The sequence below is a fragment of the Lampetra fluviatilis genome, chromosome 3 (genome assembly GCF_964198595.1).
Source record: "Lampetra fluviatilis chromosome 3, kcLamFluv1.1, whole genome shotgun sequence".
NCBI classification, from domain to species: domain Eukaryota; kingdom Metazoa; phylum Chordata; class Hyperoartia; order Petromyzontiformes; family Petromyzontidae; genus Lampetra; species Lampetra fluviatilis.
This window is the reverse complement of record NC_136277.1, coordinates 24,657,472-24,674,916: the sequence shown is the minus strand read 5'-3', so window position 1 is coordinate 24,674,916 and position 17,445 is coordinate 24,657,472. Positions and strand designations below refer to the sequence as shown.

General features: G+C 43.3%; 1 protein-coding gene across 6 annotated transcripts; it reads left to right on the top strand.

Moving 5' to 3' along the window:
• LOC144955654 (SURP and G-patch domain-containing protein 1-like) lies at window positions 1–14,076 on the top strand. 6 transcript variants are annotated; one of them, XM_078885824.1, is made up of 14 exons: window positions 1–54; window positions 2,116–2,292; window positions 3,060–3,151; window positions 3,396–3,474; window positions 4,349–4,560; window positions 4,641–4,764; window positions 5,538–5,665; window positions 6,484–6,624; window positions 6,816–6,922; window positions 7,947–8,124; window positions 10,032–10,138; window positions 10,888–11,033; window positions 12,131–12,260; window positions 13,217–14,076. In XM_078885824.1, exons 1-14 carry the CDS (start codon window positions 50–52, stop codon window positions 13,241–13,243), a joined length of 1,653 nt encoding a protein of 550 aa, XP_078741950.1. In that variant the 5' UTR covers window positions 1–49; the 3' UTR covers window positions 13,244–14,076. The 6 variants fall into 6 exon arrangements, with proteins under 6 accessions (XP_078741950.1, XP_078741942.1, XP_078741967.1 ...); XM_078885816.1 differs by having other exon boundaries at window positions 14–54; window positions 2,113–2,292; XM_078885841.1 differs by lacking the exon at window positions 1–54 and adding an exon at window positions 61–271.
• The last annotated feature ends 3,369 nt before the right edge of the window (window positions 14,077–17,445 follow it).

Here is a 17,445-nt window from a genome sequence, read left to right as displayed (position 1 = left end):
AGTGAAAAAAACACCGATCCCGACCGTGCGAGGCTTCCCCGGTGACTGAATGCGGTGAGGGCTTCGCTCCGTTACTTTTACAACACCAACAAGAACAATTAAAAGACACACACCGCCCTCTAACCATCTCAGTTTATCCAGCAGAGCGGAGAGACGCACGAGCCGCCCCGAGAGGGAGAGGACGCGAGAGGCGAGGCGGTTCACCCCGTGTGTTCGGCGTGTGGGACTAGCGGAGCCCTTTCTGCAAGGCCTCACCTCGGCGTCTCTCGCGGTTTGAGCAAATAATCGGCACAAGAAGCTCGTCCTGTCGCCACACATCTACGTGTGCGTGAATTATTATCCCATCGACCAGCGTTTGCAAGCGGGACGGGCTAAAACGGAGGTTCGCAGACGGAATGCCCATAGACTAGAACCGATCGATAGGTACCCAATGGACTCGAGTGCAGCATTGCATTCCCCATAGACGATGTTGAACTTACTGTTTGGTTATTTCGGTATCATTGCAGTCACGGGAACTTCAGATCTTTGTTGAACTTCTTTCGTACAGCGCGTCGTCAAATGCGCTAATCGGAGAACAATGCTCATGGGCTACAGTGCAGAGATAACTGAATTCCCATAGACTATGTTGGAACAGTTTGGTCAATGGGAGAGCCAGGATTTTCAGGTAGGGGGGAAACCCCTCCAGCAATGAAACATGATAGAGGAGTTGTTAGTAAGTAAGGACTCGTCCCTTGCTTTTTATTCGACGCGTGTGCGGCGATGGTTGCAGCCATCGATCGAGGGTCGAATTCGAACCGCGTTGTGTGATCGGCATCGCGCTCGCTGAAGGTGTTGATGCCTTCAGAGAAGTCGTGGACTGTAGATGCAACTGCGCACAATTCTGTGAATCACTTACAACTGCTTTGCCATTACTTATTGCCAATTATGAACTCAGACTATTGTCATATCATCTCATAGAGTCCCTGGCACATAATATGCTACACAGTGGCAATGGGGGACGCAAAATGCCGATTTATTACTAATAAACCCCAATGATCCGATCGAAATGAGGGATTTCGATCGGATCCTTGGGGGGGGGGGGCACGTGCCACCCCACCCCCCACTGGCTCCGCCAGTGAGTATGACGATAGATTATAGTATAAAAAATAATGCCCGTAGACTGTAAGAGAGGATTGAATGCCCATATACTTAACTCCATGATAGGTCTATGCATATTGCGTTTTCTGTCGTCGTTTAGTCTGTCTCGTAGCAAGCAGTATTAGTTTAAGCAACCAAAGTTTGGACCTTATTGCTTTGTTGCGTTGAACAGGGGCTGAATAATTTCAATGGAGTGCTCGCGAAACAACATTTGCTTATCCAGCAGCATTTGTTTAACTACATGACTTTGCTGATGAGAACCCAGCAGATTGAAGCCGGTCCAGAGTTTTCTTGCTTGAACAAATACTTCTCGATAATATCGATCTGATTGTTGGACTAAAGCCAGTTTATTTTACTTCAGTTTTTTAGATTACCATTTTCTGATTATAAGACGCGCCTCTTTCTCCTGTATTTTTAAAGCGTATGTTGGAGACGTGTCTTATAACCTGGTAGGTGTGTGCGAGTGACCATATTTATTAAACTAAAGTATTGACAGAGGGAGCTGTTCGGGGTGCCTTAGTTTCTTTCGCTTACAGAGCACCCACCATCAAAACCATGAGAATAATGTATGCTCCCGTGGGCTCCCTCTGAGCCTTGAGCATTAATTATCAATGAACACTCGCCTGGTTCATATTCTTAGGTTTTTTCGGTAAAGTCACGTAGGTAAAACATTAAAATTAATAAAAGTAAAATAAAATAAAAATCACGACGTTTCGGAGGCAACACAAGCTTCCGTCTTCAGGTGGAACCGTCACAGCCACGACAGCTGTATGGCTGTGACGGTTCCACCTGAAGACTGAAGCTTGTGTTGCCTCCGAAACGTCGTGATTTTTATTTTACTTTTATTAATTTTAATGTTTTACCTACGTGACTTTACCGAAAAAACCTAAGAATATGAATCCTTGCAGTCACGAAAGCTTCAAATCTAGAATTACTCGCCTGGTTCCCAATAATCAACTATTTTGTGTCCTCCAGCAGGGCAGAGATGTCGGGATGGGGGAAGAATCAGCAGAACCCTGGCTTCGGTCGGCAGAGCAAGTTCATGAACATGACGCAGCAGGAGCTGCTCATCGAGCAGAAGAAGAAGGAGATTGAGGCGAAGATGGCGGCACAGAAAACCCAGCAGCAGGCAAAGCCCTGCTCGCTCACACCCAAGTATGTGACCACAAAGCAGGCACGAGCTTCGGTGTTATTCAGCGAGCCTGATGGGGCTGTGCCCACTTGAATGGGTTATAAGGTTGCGAGTTCAAATGTGGTCGAGGGTCCATTGTGTTCGTCATCCAAATGGCATGGATAGGTAAAGCGAGTGCCACTTGTCGGTGAAGTTGACATTGGCTGTCGTATGGCGTGACTGGCCCCGCCATAGTAATAAATATTAACCACTGTCTCAGGACCAATACAAAAATGCACGGATACAATATTTTCATGCATGCATCTAACAAGCGACAAATTGTGTTCTAATTACCTTCAAATGGCGTGAAAAACGGTGCAAATTTGTTTCGGCAATGAAGCAGCAGAGCTACATTGTTGTTAGCGCACGAGACCCAAACTGTTGTTTAACTTTGATATTTGTGGCAAAAGTAAAGATCTTTAACCAATTTTAGCATAATGTTGGCATAATGATGCAATGTATAGCACGCACAATATTGCACAGCCTTGAATGACCGTGACTGGGGTGGGGAGCAGGTGTCCTCTTATTTAGCAGTTGGCCCCTTATTGAAAAAAATACTACGACAAGGAAAGACAAACTCTCATGTCCCCCAGTTCTCCCTCGAAAACAGCAATCCAGTGTCAAGGGGCTTTCGCGTGGTTTTAAATAAATATTGTTTATCTCCACAATTTCCCACCCCCAATGCATGGACATTGAAGTATTTTAGCTTTGTGCTGTAATTTATTGGTTGTGTGTTTGTGCTTCCCTGTAGCCCAAAGCCTGCCGCCAGCGTTCCCAACAAATTTGCCAATGATGGAAGTTTTCTTCAGCAGTTCATGAGCATGCAGCAACAGAAGAAGACACGTGCGTAGCGTTTTACAGTAATAGCATTTTTGTGTGGCTGGTGAATCTTTATAGAAAATTTTTTTTAGTAGTATTTTGTTCTTGTGGTGAGTAACGAACGTTAATATCTAATTTTTTTAAAAATTAACTTTAATGGTTTAAGTCCACAAATTGATTCGCAAACGATTCCAGTGTAGGTGCTGCACACTTCAGATGACTAACTTCGTAAGATGAGTTTTAAGTGCGAATGTGTGTGTTTGTACAGCGAGCAGTCATGCTGCTACTGTCAGTAACATCACAAGCGTGACTGCATCATCCAATGAACACATCCAGAGCCTTATTAGGTAAGACTGGACCACAACTTTAACATTTCTGCTGTATAGTAGGTACTCATAATTCAAATTATGAGCTTTTTCTTGTACCTTCTGGTCTAAAGTCTTTGTCCCAATATACTGTGGACCGAATGAAGCATTTCCTAACTGTTTCAAATGTTGCTGAGCTTGAACTGTAGTTAATGTGTTGAGTAACCATTATTCACTGCAGTGCTAAATCGTACTGCTAGTCACAAGCATGTAGAGGATAATCCCACACAAACATCACTAAAAAACACCCTCTTATTTTGCAAGAATGGCTTTATATATTACAATCACAACTGTTGACCCGTGCATGTCATTCTAATTATCATTACAGAACGATATAATTTGCAGTTGTTTAAAACACTTGCATTTCATCCTATTTCATGGAATCCAATACCTATTTCATAAACTACAAATTTACCAATTTGAAGATGCTATAGTTCCCAAGGTGGTCAGCTGGATACACATATAAACACAAGCTACCAGACTCAAGTGTTCCAGTGCCACTCATTGTTGAAACATGGTCATGCATTCCACCTTCTGGTTTTCTGCAATTGTCTATTTGGGTTATGCCCCAAGTTTGTTCAACACGATATTTTGACGTTTTGCTCCACATCTTTGGATCTTCAGGAGCTGAATTCAGTTCCTGAAGAATTCAGTTCCTGAAGAACTGAATTCATGATGTCAGATATTTTGCTCCACGTGCTAAGAACTTCCTGAATTCAGTTCCTGAAGAAGCTCCCAGCACGTGGACCGAAACGACGGACGTCCTACCCAACGACACGTGACAAAAACGCATCGGCGAGCTACACAAGCACAGCCGCGAAAGCCCACGACGTGGTACCTCTTGATTCCTTTGCAGCAGCGGCAAAAGCCCCGTGGTAATCGGCAAGAGGACGGCGGTGGCCGCGAGCTCAATCGGCAGCATGCTGAAGCAGATGAAGCGCAGCACTCCGCCGAGCACCAAGCCAGCGCTATCCACCAGGCCCAGCGCCTTCCAGCAGCCGGACGATGAGGATGACAACAACAACGACGAAGGTGGCGGCGGCGGCGGCTGCGACGCTGACAAACCTGGTGATTTTCCCAGCAGCACCACAGACACGTGTCGGGCAGTGGCGTCCGCTGACCGACGCGTACTGACAGGCCGCTTAAAGTTTGCCCCCCAGAGGAAAGCGAGACACGGGACGTGGCTGAGAAGCTGGCTCGTTTTGTGGCCGAGGGGGGCCCCGAGATGGAGCAGATTGCTGCCGAGGGCAACCGCGACAATCCTGCTTTCTGGTGAGCCCGTTCGCCCTCATTCTTCAAACTCATTGACAACACATTACGTAATATGTATATATGTTGAACTTCTTTTGCACCGTACGTAGCCAGCCATGCTAATCGGGGTGCGGAATGGCTTGTGAAAATGTACCCCCTAAAAAGAGAAGTGTTTCAGATGTGCAGATTTTTTACATGTAGGTTTTTGTGGCCTAACCCAGAAGGACTACTCTTTCCATGCAACATTTCATTGATTAAAATAGTTTATTATACTTATAATAAAATTAATATTATTGAAAAATTCATATAAGAAGTTATTTTGATATATCAGAATGCAAATAGGGTTGGGCTAATATAGCAAGACAAACTATATGAGACGGTACAAATAACACAATTTTTTTTTATCAAATCAATAAGTGACCCAAGAATCATAACAATTGATTGAATTGTAGTATAAAATCGAATCGTAGTGTTTTCACATAATTATTTATATTACAAATTCTACAAAACTATATTTAGACCAGCGGGTTGTCAATTTTTACCTTTATGAACAGATATTTTTGGTTTGTATGTAAATGCAGTACATCTATTAAATGCCTTTGGATTGTCAACTCATCAGGCTACACCAGAGGTAGCCTTTCCAACTACTTGCAGTACTGGGACAGGAGTTCAGAGGAGGATCCACAATACAATTTGTTTTAAACAATTGACGATGAATTTCTATAAATATTGAGAGCATAAACGATGAACAGGTGTCGAGATAGTATTTATTTTTCACGAAATTACCCATACAGGTTCCTTTATGATCAGAATAGCGGAGCCTACAAATACTTCAAGCATAAAGTGAAGGAATACACACGAGCCATGGCAAATGAAGCAAAGCAACTCATCCCAGCCTTCACCGCGGCAGGGTTTGACCCAGGTATAGTACGTGTTGCATCAAGCATTGTTCAACTCCTGTGTGTTATATTTCTAACCTAGCATATTGAATTGCACGATTGGGTGTCCTTAAAGCATTTTGATATTCCAGCTTTAGGTAAAAGTTAAATCTGTAAGGTGACAATGTCTCAGAGGACTATTGTGCATGCCACCATGAAGATCCTAGGTTTGATTCCTGGGCTGAAAATATAAGTCTCAACATTTTCAACAATGGTTACATCAAAAAGGAAACCATGTAAATCATGATCATGATTAAATTTGAATTATCTGAACTATGAGGATCTTAATAATAAATGTCACATGGCCTAATATTGCTAAATGAATAGTAATTAGTGGAATTGTATCTGGTGGCTGGGTAAGTGGGGGGGGGCTCTTATGGATACATCTAGGGCTATACTTTATGATCCCAGGGTTATCCTCTTGAGGTAGCTATCCTTGGAAATCTGTAAGGCTTCACAGTACATTAACATGCCCAGTTCTTCTCAGTTGCCTAATAATACACGACTCAATACACGCATGTACGTGTATTTCTCCCATTTTCTATTACTGCGAGATATTTTTCTTTCCATGAGGTTTCCCAGTTAGTTGTGCCTCAGATTTGGAAATCCTACACATTTCAGAAGTTGTTGTTCTTGTCATCTTGCGGGATTATTTCCAGGTGAAGATGGCACTTCCAGTAGGGATGGTTCAGAATAGATAACCTTGCCATCTGATGTGACTCTATTGTGAGAAACTGTAGAATAAAGTGAAAGAGGTTAAACTTGTGAAACTTGAATTTTAAAAACAATCGCACAAAAACAGCAAACCAGGACTCAAGGAGTCAGCCACAGGAAGGGCTCAAGAGGAGGAAGAAGAGCCGATGGGGCCCAGAGGAGATGAAGTCGGAGACTGATGAAAGGGCAGCGATTCGCCACTTCACAGAGGACGATAGTGAAGGCGCAGGTATGTGACCTGAACCTCCTGCAACCCCCGAACTTGCATGTTTCTGATTTAAAGTGGCTTGCGCGGTGTTACAAGTTGTTCCGAATGTTATTCTGAATTTTCTACGCTGAATTTCACGACGCTTTCTCTGGATGGACCGACAGTTGTTACATTGTCATGCTGTTGTTGCTTGGTGCTCATCGATGTTGCAGGTTTGGACCTAAAGGACCTCGGTTATGCGAAAGGGAAGCCGGCAGGACTGGTCGGAGTCACTGAGCTGTCTGATGATCAGAAGAAACAGCTGAAAGAACAACAGGAGGTTTGTAAAGGAGTTCTTAAATATATCTTAGTCTATAAATGACCTTCAAACATGTAAGTCGAAATCATTAAGAGTGCATAATAAATTTTGAAGTTTCAAATAGTTACACTGATTGCAGAGGGTCTCGTGAATAACAGGAAAAGATACCCATTTTGGCAAGTACTTTAATTGTGGAAAACAATATGAAATTAATTGTGCGCTGTGGTAGATGTTCCTCGATAATGACTAAATGATGAACAGTCATGCCCTCCAGTAAAAATAAATAGTAGTTGAAAACTAAGTTGGTGTGTGTGTGGTCTTTATTGCCACAAGGGGGCACATGAAATGCTGGTTTCACTTGCGTAGTAAATCTCCTCTTATCCATGGTAATTAATTCAGGGATATTTATAGATAAGAGGACATGAATAATGAAAACAAGTTATTAATAACCCTATTACATACACTGCAGAGCATGGTAATAGAGTGACATTGCCTGCTGCTGTAGAGAATATCCAGGGGCCGATAAAAAAAATCCCTTAGCATCTACAATGCTGCACAGAATAGTTACAAGTAGTCTGTATATTGAAAAAAATCAGAGACATACAGAACAAAGTTAGGTGGAACAGAGCAGTGGTTAATTAGCACTCCGAAGCCGGCGACCCGAGTTTGATTTCTGGCCACAGCGAACATCGGTGGCAAGTGGTATCTCAAATTGTCCTGGTTGCCGCCCCCCTTAACTAACCCACACTGACTGACGTGGTCAAATATGGTCAAACAATTGCCATATTGACACTGCGTGGGGGGGAAAGGGGCTTTCAGGTGGCTTGTGGTGGGTCCTCCCACCTCTTCCAAGATGTGTGGCCAGCGCGAAGGAGTTGGTAAATTACCCTCGAGGGGAGTTCTCGAGAGGAGGGAGGCTATTTCATCAGCACTGGCACGCGCAAGCAATTGCGGGGCTGCAACTTTATCCTTTACCACCTATTAGAGAACAAAGTCTGCGCTTCTGACCCGGTGCCCGTGTGCGTGTGTTTTTCCTGGCGAGCAGATGCAGCAGATGTACGACATGATCATCGCGCACAAGCGCGCGATGGCGGAGATCGAGACGATGTGGGCAGCCGCGCTCAAGAAGAATCAGCACGAGTACGACAGCGACGAGGAGATCGATGACGAGGCCGGCACCTGGGAGCACCGCCTCCGAAAGATGGAGATGGAGAAGACTCGAGGTCCCGCTCTGTTCACCTCGCACATACTCACTTTGCTGCAGGTTCACATTCCTGCGTGCGCTGTTTTGTGTTGATAACGCCTCCATAACAAAGAGTTATGACGATGTATTGGCCTCTAACCACAGCATCTGCAATGCACACTATTTCATCAGATCTCAGAATAGAAGCAGGATTTTAGCCTGGATAATGCTTGGATGGGCAACCACCGTGAAAAAGGTGTTATAGTTTTTGTGGGCTGCAGATTGCTGTGCAGAAAAATGCTTTGTACTCTACGTCTATATGCCCCGCCTTTACGAACCTCCACTGACGGGCGTGGTTATGTTTGGTCAATTAAGGCCAAATACCCACGTAGAGTGGGGAGGCCCTCATCCTGAACTGGATTAACAATAAGGGCAATACATGTGCAACGATGTATTGATACAGGGATTAAAAGGTATTCATGTCCTCATGATACATGGATCAAATCAAGTGTGTAATCAATTATTTTCAATTCATATGCTCATGTAATGGTATCAGGTGACCCCCTCCAGCCATGCAAGGGGGCGAATCATTCACTTGTATACAATCTACACTAATAAAAGAATAAAAATAAAACAATAAAATAATTATCACGACGTTTCGGCCACAACGCAAGCAGCCGTCTTCAGGTGAAAACCAGGTCCGTCGAGGCGACAGAGTCTGAATGAAACAGCACACGAGCTTGGAGCATATATATAAGCTGGGCGCCTAGACAAAGGAATTTGCATATCAAGTGGAATTTAGCATATTTATGGGAAATGCAGGAATGTGATTAGTACTACATATGCATGTGCATTATGCAGGATTAACAGCATCAAAGGGAGCTGCACTTACTGCTGCAATTGCTGCTGCTGCTGCTGCAGATGCTGCTGCTGATGCAGTTGCTGCAGTTACTGCTGCTGCCACAGTTGCTGCTGCAGTTACTGTCTTATCCATTTTAATATAACACCATGTATCACTCTACCCACCCCAACGTGCATCACACTGCTGCACATCTACTATACAATTACGACACCATACATCACTCTGCACACTGCACCAAGCACACAAATGCCAAACACTGCCACTATACTTTACCGAAAGAACCAAGAAGATGAATCCCTGCAGTCACGAAAGCTTTAAATCGAAATTTAATCTACACTAACATCGACCATAAATGCTGTGACAATGCACAGAGTGCCAGACTAAGACACTTATAAGATTATTTTGGCGTGAGAGCCACTCAAGCCAGATCAGTCCCTGCATGATGCGTTCAGCAACGATGCTGGAAGTCTGCAAGCTGCTTATGTCATATACCCGTGTGGGCCACACTACGGGGTCATATACCCACAGTAGTTGGCATATATCCAAGGGTTGTACAAAACTTCCCATGAGTCAAGTTTGTGAGCATTGTGATCTGTTGACCACATGTTTGACGCACCCCATGTAGAATAGAGTGCAGTGAGCACTAATCTGTGTTATTGCATTTCCTAACGTGATACGTTCGCCCACCCCCCCCCCCCCCTTTTAAAGCGTAAGCTTGTGCTCATTTCATATGAAACTCATCACTGTGTAAACTTTCCTTGTTTCACCAATATCCATCCACTGCGATTTTTCTAGTGTTATTTTTAAAAAAACTTCAGTTGATTCCAGTCACCTCGCTCCTCATACTGGCATTGGATTTGCCTTGGCCTGAATGCACAAGAACACAGCATGTGCATGTAACGGCCCTTTGTCAGTTTACTGCTGGATGAGGCCGTGCCCACACCATGTGGGTCTTACTTGACCATACCCCACTAACACTGGTCACCAACAGCAACAGCACCAGGCTTGATCGATTGTGCATCTGCTTTATGTGTTGGGCTCTGGCTCTGAATCGCTTGCATAAATCACTGCGCTCTCACCCACAGAGTGGGCTGAGAAGCTGACCGACATGAACCGTGGGAAGCATTTCATTGGAGACTTCCTGCCCCCGGACGAGTTGGACAAATTCATGGAGACGTTTAAAGCCTTAAAGGTAAACAGACATCGATATAACATTTCTCCCTACAGTATTTAATATATTGCATAACGACTACAGAATTTGTTTACTAACATTAAGTTGCTTTCCCCTATAAAGTTGGTTCACCGTTACATATTCAAGCTACTTTGCCGTGTTTGAAGAAATCAGAATGATCAATATTTACACAATATAACAGAACAGTTTCTGAAGTGATATTCAACAATGTTTACAAACATATTGTTTATTTTAATGCCATCCATTTAAGCCTAACTGAATCTTAAGGTACTTCATCAGGAGGCTCCAGCTTTCGGATGTTTGGCAATTTTTTAAATGAATGTTACAATGGAGAAAACTCTCAACCCATCCAAGCAGATAACACTTAAAGTTCACAAACCCACGTTCTCTACTGCCATATCTCGGCTCCCTCTCAGCCCAGCAAATTTGGGGATGTTGCAAATTCACATGGTGCACCAACAACCCCTTGGCTCCACAGTGCCACATCACAGCTGTGCACCACTACACCCACGTGGCTTGTATAGAAATCCCTCGAGTCTGGCCAGCTGTGAACGTTTCTTCGTGAGAACTGAGTAAGATGTCCTGTCAGGGTGTGAGCACAGGCATATGTGCTTCTCGCGTGCATTCCTATCGTGTTTTTGTAGTGTAACGTTTTGACCCACCCCTGCTGGAACATCTGTAAAAAAAGAGCTTCATAGCTCATCAGCTTACTCCAGTTACAATAAATATTCTGATTCTTCACTGTGCAGGAGGGCCGCGATCCAGATTATTCGGACTACAAGGATTTCAAGCTGACGGTGGAGAACCTCGGCTTCCAGATGCTCATGAAGATGGGATGGAAAGAGGGCGATGGTCTGGGCACCGAGGGAAAGGGCATTAAAACTCCCGTCAACAAGTAAGGGTGTGGGAAGCTCAGACTGGACACACACATATTGTGATTGTTTGCAGAAATTGCATTTGGTGTAAAGAGAGAACGTTGTCCTATAATGATATTGTAGCACAAATATATAACATTTACGGTAACCATAATATATTATATGCAATGACAATGTAAATAAATCTGCTGGTCTATTTGGTGATTTTATTTTAAATCCAAAATGTGTGTGTTTTTTTTTGTAATATAATACACCACAGCATTGTTGAATTCAGTGCCAGATGTGTAGTTAGTCCAATTAAAACATACAAATGAGATGTACTTTTCACAGTGAAGATGAAACAAAGAATAGTCCTCACCCTTTCTGGCAATAACACAGGTGTTGAGATGTTCAAACACCAAATACACACCGATTGCAAGGCATTAAATCTGCATTAACCACACATGCTTGTGGTAAAACATGCAACAAAAACATGTACTTCTAGATTAGAAGTTTTCGTGACTCTTAGTATTTTTTCGGTAAAGTCACGTAGGTAAAATAAATTTAAAATGAAAACAACTAAATTAAATCACGACGTTTCGGGCGCAACACAAGCGTCCGTCTTCAGGTGGGGACAACGCAGCGAAAGCACGACCGCTTAAGTGTGTCTAAGAGATGGCTGCGACGAGGAATTATATACGTGACTTTACCGGAAAAAAACAAAGAGTACAAACATGGACTGTATGTATGTTGAACTTGTTACTCTGATCATATATGGATTGTCTTTGAAACTGGTTGGCCTACCAGTGTCTCACAAGCGGTGTTAGACTAGAGAACGCCAACAGGCAAACAGTACAAAGGCAATGCAAATATAGAAGCATGAATAGCTCGGGTTGAGTAATATTGATGGGACCTTTTTTGACAGTCGTATGAGTAAATATTTCACATTGAGCATTATAAACACATAATTAATGTCAAGCAACAAACATTTTCTTTGATGCAGTAGCTTAACACTGTTCAGCCAGGCATATTGACTCGCGCTAAATATATTATACTGTGGTCTACAAAATATTGCCTTTTTAAAAACGTTCTTTGTCTGAACACGGCACTCGCTTGGTTTTACTTCCACTGTGTGCAGGGGCACGGTGGCCAACGACAAGGCCGGCTTTGGCATCGACCGCCCAGCCGAGCTCAGCAAGAGTGACGATGAATACGACGCCTTCCGCAAGCGCATGATGCTGGCCTACCGCTTCCGGCCCAACCCCCTGGTACATAGGCACGCTTCATCAAAACTGAATCAAAATCTCAACGTCAAAAGTGTATTTTTGCTCAAACGAGCATTGGGTGGTGCTCGTATTCCTTTTGTAGCTCCAAGCCAGCGGTCGAAATTCCACATTCTCATGAAGGAATCTAGAATTTACATAGGACAACCACGTCTGACTGCACAAAGCAGTATTGACTTTTGTCTGTGAAGGATTGAGCGGATGAGATTTTAACTGCAGCATTTCTGAGTGCGAGCTGTGTGCGAGCTGTGTGCATTGCCACAGTGGAATATGGGGAGGGGTCATGATTGGCTTTTACATGAATGAATAGACAGGAAATGTTCTGCATTGGGATGTTTGACTAATTCTTATTTAAATAGTGCTTTTTCTGCAGGTGTTGATAGTGATTTTGTGCCTGTACATGTTTCTATGCATTTAACAAAATACACTTTTTATTGCAGAAGTTAACATTCCACATAGCCCCATTCACATTAAGTCAACTGTTAAACCCCCGTAATGTTTATTTCTCGCAAAATCGAAAACTCATTACACCTCCGTCAATCCACATTAACTCCTGGAATGCTTTCAAAATTTTGAAAATGCTTATTGCACCCCAGTGAGTCCAACATGTGACATCACCTACCACCAGTCCTCACATACGAAGAATATTTAAGACCCTTTAAACCTCAGTACTTTTGGAGGAAGCTGTCTGGCTGAAAAAAATACCTTATATTCCTTTTGGTGATTGTAAAATAAAAAAAAATTCTGCCAAGTTTAACGAACCTGCTATTTTATTTGATTGACTGCTGCCCGTCATAGGAATTTGGAATGTTAGCCACTGGTTCAGGATTGAGATCAGAGAGCAACACCACACACTGCTCGTTTTAAATGTAAGAGGAAGTGTTACATTGTCATATTTGTTTTGCTTGTTATTGACGTTTTTTTGTAATTGTGGTTTACAGAACAACCCAAGAAGACCATATTATTGAACTGGACACCGTACTTCTGTGTCGGGCTCAAGCCGTGACTTCTCAACATCAGTTATAAACACCGGTTCACATTTTAAAAAAAAATATCAGTATGCCATCTCCATCAAAAAACCTTGACATTGATAAAACCACAATAAAATTTCCATTTGTGTTCATTAGCTTTGAGGTATGAATGCAGTGATTGTGTAAATGTACAGGCAATTCATTTTACTTTGACCCTGTTTGTACAATTTGAATGTACAAGCAGATATGTTAGTGTACAACATGGGCCATTTAATCTATTAAGACCATTACATATGCCCATTTGCTCTGCTGTGTTTTAAAGACTTAATTTAGGCTAAGCTTGAGAATAATTAAAGTACAGTATTACACGTGTGTTATTCGGTGTGGATGTTTGATTGATGCTTAAAGTAACACGTTCAATAGTTTTTACCTCTTGCAAATGACTCATAGTGATATGATTAGTAGCAGGAATAAAATAAATAAAGCAACCTTCGTACCGTATTTTCACATATAAAACGAACACATTTTGAGTCTATTGGATTTCTAGACTCGTGTTAATCAGCAGCATTTGTTGAAGCAGGAAAAACTAGTCTGGTTTTTGGCCTTTTGGGTCTCATCAGCAAAGTCTAGCTTGTTAGAATGCCGGTTAGGTAGATGTTTATTTTATTTGCACAGCCAGAGTTCCCATACGCTTTGAGCTGGATTTGGGGATTTGCCTAATTTGGGATTTTTTTTTACATCTGGTACGGACCATAGGTGGCATAAAAATACGTGTTCACAACTTTATTCTACAGTTTCAAGTTTATAAGAAGCAATAAACAGTACTCATTGCTGTTTAACACCTGTGGATGCATTTCTGTAACTGCAGTTACTGGGCCAGATGGCTGAAGACGTTGACGGTGTGTGTTTTTATTGTTCTTGGCAGGCTCTTGGTTTCTGTCTTAAGTCCCAGGAATGTATTACCTGGGTGACTCAGTTTCACCGACTCCGCTTAAGGACACGATTGAACTTGACGCATCCTAGGCATGTTTAACCCTGCTCGACCGCAGCAATTCGAGTAATTTTCACGATGGAGAGAAGCGATTCTGTTTGAAGAGTCTGGTTCTTGTGTTTATACATTATTATTTTTCTTGCATCTTTGCACGCTATTAGCATAAATGGAACTTGCATGCACGTTAAATAACTGATTTTCAAATGCAAGATTAGGTTACACACATGATCATAAGAACCAGTCATCGATGCATTGCTGGATTGTTGCATACCGAAATACCCATTTCTATGAAGGCGCATCGGTATTTTACAAACTTTGACAAGTGCTGGGCATAAAACTATAAAGGGTTTTAAGTTTGCAACACTCAGGCCTTATTACGGTTTCGTAAGTGAACTCTACATGACATTCAGTGTACAGTACCTATAAAAACAACCTTATGAATTGCTATGCAAATGGGGGTTTAGAATGTGCATACCCTTGGGTTTTTATTATTCTTTAACACCCTGAGACCACGTACGTATAGCCCTTTTGGCACCGCCTGTATGAGGGCCTTCCCACTCCATTGTGGATCGTGTGGAGTGCTGGATTTGACCGCAATTCGCCACGCTGGTCAGTGCAGGTTGTTGGTGAAGCTTAATATGAAGTGAACTAAACCACAGCTCGGCCAGAGTGAACTGATGGCGAGATAAATAAACAGCTGTACATACTGTTGGGGTCATATTAATACTATTGGACAAACCCCTCCTCCACACCGCTGTGCCTCGAACAGGGAAGAATGATTTTGTCAACTAGCATTTTTCTCACCGGTGTAAAGTACTGTGGGCTGGCCTTTTTAATGTAATCAGTAGCTCAATACCTGACAAACCTTCAAATGGTAGTGAAAGCTGTCGGTAGTGGTGGAATGATTCACCACCCCCTTGCGATACCGATAATTTTTTTACGATTCGGGGTGAGAAGGAATGATTTTTGGAACATTGAGGCGAGTGTAGCAGCCTCTACTGGCTGGAGGTAGCGTAATTCCAGTTCATCAGAACACTAATAGGTTTATACATGAGATTTTCTGCATGTGTCGTGAACTAAAGATTAACTTTTGGGCTTGTGTTGCATTGTAAAACCCCAACTACATAAAGGGATTTTTTTTGGGTTAGATCGCGTAAATATATAAATGTGTCGTTAAAACCCGGCCACCACGACAGCCAACGTAAACAGAACGTCGCCAATTCGTCACTAGTACAGCACACCGGTGTGTTGGAGAGCCAAGCCACAACCGGCCCTGGGCCTCCCCTAGGTTGACTAGGCCTCAAATTAGTAGCTGGTGCGGTATGTAAACATCATCACTGGGGAGACAAAGGCGGCTGGGCGTGGTTGCTGGCCACCCACATCGTGTGCCGTGCCGGCCTTCATAGGTACTCGCTAACAGCACTTGCCCCCAACAGTCTTAAAGCTACACGGGGGATCTTTGTAGTGGATGAGCACTGCTGCTGATGTTGGCTGTGGCCAGGTATGAAACTCGGGTTATCGGTTTCATTGCCCAGTGTGCGAACCACGACAATAAAGAATCCGTCATTGGCAATGGATAATCTTTTTAAAATCTATACCTTCTGCCTGTGTGCACAGAGGCATTGAGAGAGAATTACACTGACAACTTAAAATGAACTCGTGGATTGCAGAACACGCAAATCATGAATGAATAAGAAAAGGAAGTGCGGTTTTTATTTGGCAGGATACGATACAAGGAAGGGGGAGGGCAATGGACGAGACTGGTGACATTCCTGAACGTTTCGTCACCCATTCTGATCGTGTGCTCTTCCGGCAGCCGAAGGAGAGAGAAAAAACGCACCCAAGCGGATACGCATCCGTGGAGATAGATGCAGCAGTGAGTTGGTGGTGGTGGAGCATGGCATCGCAAGGACCGTGATGGATGGTGACAGTGTAGAGGCCTTCATCCAGCAGTGTATAGCTAATAGCTGCTGAATATGAATTTTAAAATCTCACACGGGATTTGTTTTCGATGGTTCTAGATTCCACTGGACAAACCAATCGGGGATTCAGTGGTCCATTGGTGTGTTTTTATTCTTATATCATTAGTTCAGGTTGTATGTTTAAATATAAAATGTAGTTTTTATAGAATTGTGTTAATATTCGTGATCAGTTTATTACACTACTTCTTTTGACTGTAAAGTGCCTTGGATTGATGTTTCTAGGACAGGCGTTACTGTATATCAGCATTATTTTATTGTAACTATATCTAGTAACTAAAAACGCACTGATCACTGGTCGAAGATAATAATTTGACCATATAGGGACTCATCTACTTACGAACATTCGACTTATGAACTTTCAGAGATACGAACAAACGTGTCCGCATGTCCAGTAGCCTGTTCGGACCGAGAGTCGTAAGTTCAACCGCTGCGCAATAGATGGCGGTGATGGCATCGATATCTGCACAACATTAAGAACCAGTGACATCTCGAGGAGATTATACAACTTTTAAAGCCATTCCCCGTGTTTGGTGTACACGCCGTACAACAAGTTTGGAATCGACGGGAGAAAAAAGTTGGACTTACGAACAACTCGACTTACGAACAGACCTCTGGCACCCAACTCGTTCGTAAGTAGAGGAGTCCCCTTACACATTTTTCACTCGTCTACTCGTTTGAAACGCGCAGTGAGCAGTCTACGGCACAGACATCCTCACCTGGAACTCCGAATTGCCAAAGCCGACAAAGTTCCAGACACCATTTACACCTCTTTACCTTGGGGTTGCTTAATTGGTTTTTCTTCCACGGATGTTGTGCGCGTGTTGTTTGTATCCCCGAGCACCCGTGGACAGCTCACAGGAGGAGGAGGAAACTGACTCAGCAGTTGAGCCTGCATCCTTCCACGTTCCCAGTGGGTGCTATGGCAATCACCACACCACACCCTTGCAGCCGCTTCGAACCCCAAATGTTTAATGTGGCCCACTTAAGCTTTAACGTCACGTCATGAAATTACTAAATTCCAAAAGCCACTTTAGCCAACACCTGGTATAAGAATTTGGCTCGTTAGCCTTTCCCGTGTCTCGCCACGGACGTTCATCATCGTCTAAAAAAAGAGGGCAGAGGCACACAAAGCGCACCCGCCTCATGTCGCTCAGGAGACGGCGTTCACAAACAGCCTGGCATTCGTGGCTTTCCAGACCTGCCAGACGACCCGGGCCCCTTCATTA

Coding starts and splice junctions, on each gene's coding strand:
- LOC144955654 (XM_078885816.1), top strand. Junction 6,625..6,815: donor GGACGATAGTGAAGGCGCAG/GTATGTGACCTG, acceptor TCGATGTTGCAG/GTTTGGACCTAAAGGACCTC. Junction 8,125..10,031: donor GGAGATGGAGAAGACTCGAG/GTCCCGCTCTGT, acceptor TCTCACCCACAG/AGTGGGCTGAGAAGCTGACC.